The sequence below is a fragment of the Sinocyclocheilus anshuiensis genome, unplaced genomic scaffold (genome assembly GCF_001515605.1).
Source record: "Sinocyclocheilus anshuiensis isolate Anshui unplaced genomic scaffold, SAMN03320099.WGS_v1.1 scaffold579, whole genome shotgun sequence".
NCBI lineage: Eukaryota > Metazoa > Chordata > Actinopteri > Cypriniformes > Cyprinidae > Sinocyclocheilus > Sinocyclocheilus anshuiensis.
The window spans coordinates 3,778,362-3,784,767 of NW_015551075.1; the positions used below are offsets into that span (position 1 = coordinate 3,778,362).

General features: G+C 38.0%; 1 protein-coding gene across 1 annotated transcript in view; it reads left to right on the plus strand.

Moving 5' to 3' along the window:
• LOC107662336 (metallophosphoesterase MPPED2-like) overlaps positions 1-6,406 on the plus strand; it is a 36,331-nt gene that overhangs the window by 12,882 nt on the left and 17,043 nt on the right. Inside the window, exon 4 of the mRNA XM_016452318.1 lies at positions 5,522-5,703. Coding sequence (XP_016307804.1) covers positions 5,522-5,703 — 182 coding nt within the window. The remainder of the gene's footprint in view (positions 1-5,521; positions 5,704-6,406) is intronic.

The following is a 6,406-nucleotide window of genomic DNA, read 5'->3' on the forward strand; positions in this document are numbered from 1 at the left end:
TATTTTTTTTTATCAATGTATACTATTTCAGTAAGTATAATTGATAAGTATAATAATTAATATTAATAGTTAATGTTTATTATACATCATGGTATTGTCACCATTTTTATAAAAGCAAAAATCCAATGGAAGTTGTGCAATACAGTGATTTTTACCACACTTCACAACATGCCTAATAACATCATTTGGCTTATTGTTTTATTTTATATGTATTATTTTCTATCCTTGTCAGTGGTGACTCTGAATGATATTTTTTGGCAAAGGGCTGAAAATGATATCAAAACAGGAAAATAGGGATCCTTCTTTCTAGGAGAGAGGTTGGCGCCTTGGCGGAATATGAAATAAAACTGTGGTTTTAATTTTAAATAGATTTTAGACTTACAATACACCAGATTTTTGAATAAGAACACAACCTGTGGAAATACAGAGTGGTTTGTAAAAGGGCTGCAAATTGTCAGTTGTTCTAATTGAAATGTTTCTTCATGAAGTGCTTCCTCATTCATCCTCATCCTCCATCCTGTTTTTCCAGCTTCTCTCTCTCTCTCTCTCTCTCTCTCTCTCTCTCTCTCTCGCTTTTGTGCTCTCTGTGTTGCTCTGAAGTTTATTGAATTAGCGCCGACAGCTGAGAAGCACAAGATAAGATAGAAACGCTGTGTCTCTCTGTCTGAAATGGATTTCATTGCTATGTATGAGGGAAGGTGGTGGACTGCACGTACAGCTTGATGTTTCTTCACCAATAGTAGAACAAGCAGAGCTGCACGAGTGGAAAAGCCAGTAAATATTTGGCTCTTCTTGATGATTATCATTATAATTTTTATTCTTTGGCCCTGGTTCACGGAGCTTCCTGCCCCTTCTTGTCTTACACATACACACACACACACACACACACACGTGGCCCTGAGTGAGGCAGATAAGCCTGAAAAGTCCATTTCCTGCCGCAGATCAGTGCAGTGGTGGTGCTATCCGCATCAAAGGCTTGACTGCAGGGCACTCTTTTCACAGCCCTGTGCCCCACATCTACAAAACATGGCCCTCTGAAATATACTGTACACATAGGGTTCATTCTCTCACACCGGCTCTTTCTCTCGGTCACTCTCTCACCAAATTCCTACATTAAAGAAGGAATCTTTCCATGGCGGGAGAGAAATGCAAAATATTTCCTTGTAGTCTGTGCAGAACTCTGATTTATCCTTCTGTGAAGAAATTGCACGTCGTCTTTTAATGGCTGTAACAAATTTTTTTTTTTGACCGACATAATGTCCTATCCGTTTGTCCATCTGTCTGTCTATCCGTCAGTGAAATTTGTGATGTTGTCATATTTGTGAAGGTTAAAGCTGCAGTCCGTAACTTTTTTTTGGTTAAAAATGATCCGAAATCAATATTTGAGCAAGTACATAACCAGGTGAATGACTGCCACACATACTCCTCAAAACATTAGATTAATCCACGCTGGAGCCATGCCGACTCACAACCCACGCAAGCTAGATAATTCTGCACACAGCTGCAATTCCAGGTTTTCAAACAGAGATGGCAACAGAGGCAAAACTTATGGACTGCAGCTTTAAATCAATAAAAACTATTCCAGGAAGTATAATGGTTAAGTTTAAAAATTAACATTAATATAACATTTTTATCATACATCTATGCATCGTGTTTGTGATGTTGTTATTTGTGAAGTTCAGTGTACAGTAACCAATATTGATATCGGCCATATTACCCAATATTAATGCATCAACCTGATTTCAGGTGTTTTTTTATTATTAAAACAGTTTATTATTTTTCATTCCAGGTTAATTTTTATTATTTTTTTTTTATTATTTTTTTTATTTCAGACAATTACACAAAAACACAATTACTCAAAAATGCAAATTAGCTTAATATGTGTGTGTATGTGTGTGTGTGTGTGTGTGTGTGTGTGTGAAAGCTAATTAGTTTATATAATATATACAAAATGCTGAAATGCTCGAAATTCACAAAAAGGAAAAAAAAATATCTATACAAATACAATATATACGTGTGTATATACAAATGTATGTGTATGTATATATGTATGATTTTTTATTTTTTTTTGCAAAACAGGCAATTTATCCATACATTGTTGATAGATTTTTTTATCTAACTGATGCTGACCTCAAAAGCTGATGCCAAAATACCATCTCATTTACCAGATATATTGATCTACAATTAATTGTTTGCCTGGTTTTGTGTCCATTTTGTAATTTGATAATGATTTCATTTACATTAGCAAAGCGTAATATTGGTAAAATGAAGGTTTTAGACTTCAAACCTAAGAAACCAGATAATGGGCGTCTGATGGTAATTAGCAGTTGGAGCACTGCCTTTAAACCCGCAGACCAGAGGTCGGGCTCTAAATTAACCGCCTATTGACTGGACAATCATTATGTCATAATGAGTGCTGGTGGTGGGGTGGGGGGTGTCTAATGTAATTATTCCTTTCTTCTCATTGGACAGCAGGTGTCTCTGTGCTGTAAAGCACATTGACTAACAGTTCTTCTGTCGATTGCGAAGAGGGGGCGGGATCACAATGTAAATCTGGCTATATGGATGTCGATGGAAATAGTCTGGTTCAAAAAGAGAAGCTTAATTCTGAGAAGTGGAATTTATACCCATTTTGCTCTGATAATGGATGCAATTTTCACTTATAGGCTGTTAGAAAAAATCTGGAAAGGTTAAATTGTAATGTGTTTGATGCAACACAGCCAATCAGAACATATTTGATGTTTAATATACTGTTATGTGCAGCAGAATTTTCGACCAATGAGAGTGTGCAGTGGGCGGAGCTACACAGCACAGCATACAGAAATAGAAATCAAGCAAACAACAAAATGTCACTCATTTTTAGCTCTGATTGTGACTTGATTGACGCAAAAACTGGCATGGCAGATATACCTTTTATTGGATATCTTTAATCACTTGTCACTTTATTTCTTCCCATGAGGACTGAGGGCACGATGTTAACGGTGCTATAAAGGGAAAAAGGTCAAAATAGAAACCAGCTAATTGTTCCCTACCACAGTTTTGACCTTACAAACAATTGTGGCTGCTATTTACAAGTTTTAGGTTATTTCTTGTAACAAAAGCCAAAGGAAGGAAGAGAGATCCACAAATAGCATGCGCATCTTCGGCTCTCTGAAGTAGATGAACTGTGGATGTTTTTGAAGCTTTGATACAGTTCAATCGTTTGTTGTTCCTGAAGGTTAAAGAATCAAGTGAGTGCTGTCAAATAGAGTATCTTTGAACAGAAATCAAAACGCTTTCCTGTGCAATATGACACATGTATCCAATAAAAGAGCCGCGGTGTATCCGGAGTCTAAATATGTGTGTGTGTGTGTGTGTGTGTGTGTGTGTGTGTTTTATAAAGGTCTTTTCCTGACATGAGGAAGTGTGTGCTTCTCATAACTAAGTGTTGTTATTACCATACTTTACTGTGGATTTGAACAATGGTGTCATTATTCACTCACTTTCTCATTCTTTCAAGATATGTCTTGCCTTTTTCAGTGTCACACACTCTCAATCTCTCTCTCTCTCTCTCTCTCTCTCTCTCTCTCTCTCTCTCTCTCTCTCTCTCTCTCTCTCTCTCTCTCTCTCTCTCTCTCTCTCTCTCTCTCTCTCTCTCTCTCTCTCTCTCTCTCTCTCTCTCTCTCTCTCTCTCACACACACACACACACACACACACACACACACACACATTCTAGTTTTGCTCTAATGCAATTTCAGTGGCTCCATAAGCCCCTGGTCTGAATAATCCTTTCTATTCTCCCCCCGCCTAATGAATATTTAAAAGGCTGTGTGAATATTTAAAACAATAAGCAAATATTCAAAAGGCTCCATCCGGTCATGGCTATATTTGTGGCTGTGGTGATTTCGGTTTTCTTTTAGAGAGCACCTTGAACAAATGTTTTGTCAGGTAACCTAAAAAAATGTACTTAATGTTTCAACATCCAAATAAATTGGTTTCATTTAAGTAAAAATATTATTAAAAATAAATGAATCAACCAGTTTTTAAGGGTCAATACAGTTCCTCCGGCTTCATGCTTGCACCACCAAACTCATGGGTTTGATTTTCAGGTAAAAGAAAGTTTTAAGACAGTTTCACATTAAGATAGTAAATGGTGTCCATAAAATGTTGGTTTACTTGTGAAACAAATCCTGTCAGTTGCGTGTTCAGGTGACAGCGAACCGACAGATACGCAGCTCTGCTTCCATGTGGAAAAACCTTGTTGACTCTAATAGATTAATATGACCGTGTGTGTGTGTGTGTGTGTGTGTGTGTGTGTGTGTGTGTGGACTTGCTTTTATTTACTGCATTGTGATCAATAACAAATATTGTTTTATTATTTTCTGTCTGTCTGTTTCTCTCCTTTTTAAAGTGTGATGATTTTCTGTGCAGGTGGTTCATTTCAGATATGACTCGGTCATATAAATGTAATCACAGTTCAGACAGATGCACGAGCCGATGACGATGGAAAATGGGTGTCTTTTTCTTTCTTTCTTTTACTCATTCATTCATTTTCCTTAGTGTTTGTTCTTCCTTATGTGTATATTTCTTCTTTTTCTATCTGTCTTCTCCTTTTTTGTTGACTCGCTATTTGCCATCCTGCGCTATTTTCTTTTCTTTCATTTGAGTCTATTCTCTTTTATGTACAACTGCTTAATATACTTGTTTTCCTTAATGGAATTGTGTGTGTGTGTGTGAGAGAGAGAGAGAGATAGAGAGAGAGTGTGTGTGTGTATTGTGCACAACTACCCACCTCCCTTCTTAAGGTCCTTTATATTTTTAGTCGGACAGGAGATGTAAGTGTTAATTAGAGAGCCAAGGGCTTTTTGTCGACTGACAACCCTTTTAGTAATGAAATAATAGTGGGGGGGAAAGTGCGGCTTATTGCACGTTTCTGACTTAATTACAGCCAAGATCCTTTTTTCATTCCTTTTGAGTTATAGAGGAGAATTTCTTCCACCCCGCCTCCCCCCAAACTATCTTTGGGAAAATAAATAAAAGGATGTTCAGACACACAGAAATAAATTACATTTTAAAATATATTAACATAGAAAACAGCTATTTAAACTTCTAATAATATTTCACTGTTTAACTGTATTTCTGATCACATAAATGCAGCCTTGGTGAGCATAAGAGACTTCCTTCAAAAACATTAAAAAATCTTACCAACCCCAAACTTTAATGGTAGTGTATGATAAGAAACGTGGTTCAATTCCAATATCACATAATGAATCCAGTTCCTTAATGTTTCCGTCACACATGAATCTGTTATAGATAAAACTTTTGCCACTACAGTGATGCTTCATTCACTCGTTTTTTGGTTTGTTCTGTCGTGTTAGGAGCATAGCAATGACAGACTGATTTAAACATGTCGCTGAGCTCATGTAACTAGCCGGCTAGCAGTTGCGTACAGTTATTTCTGCTGGTTTTCATGCTCATAAAATAAGCTCCTTCTCTTTCTCTCCCTCCATCTGTTTCTCTGTCACTTATTCTCGCTCTCAGGGTGGACCCCATCTCGTACGACAGTCCCAAGCCGAGTGGCCACACACGTTTTGTGTGTGTGTCGGACACACACTCGCGGACAGATGGCATCCAGATGCCTTACGGGGACGTTCTCCTGCACACGGGGGATTTCACCGAGCTGGGCCTGCCCTCGGAGGTCAAGAAGTTTAACGACTGGTTAGGTAAAGAGCTGCGATTAACCACCGTTTAACCCCTTGCATCACAGCTGACCCTCACACACACGCGGAGTTTAGCGATGTGTGAAGTGGTGGTGACAGGTTTTAGTGACTGAAGCTAATGGTCAGGAGAGGCTGAGTTTCTCCTTACGGCATCTGTCACAATAACAGAAAGTGTTCAGTAGGCTGCGTCTGTTTTTTTTTCTGTTCAGTGAGGAATTCTGGGTGCAATAAGTCATTTTGTTATAACTTTTTTTTCTGGTTTGGGGTTTGTCAAATTAGGATTTGATTTTCCTCAGACTTTTAAATTTGTATTTTGAAGTATGGAAGTATTTCTCCTAGGCCTGGGCGATAAAACGGTATCGATATTTATCGACGGTACACCTTCTTCGATATCGATAGAAAAAATGTTCGATATAGTGCACAATATAGGCACGTACTATGAGTGACGCAGACAGCACACACAAACACAAACACATGCTGAAATGAGTGCTGCGCCTGCCTGTGATGAGGAGATTGTGAATAAAGAATGAATATTAGTCGAATTTAAAATAAACATTTGCATTTGAATGTTAGGTGTGCATCAGGGAGCGTCATCAGTGGCACGCGAGATGCGGTGATGATGATATAAGTGACGTTGTTGCATTTTAATATTTTGTTAGTCTAGCCCACGAGACGCGCCGCTGCTGCGTTATTCATTCAAAATATT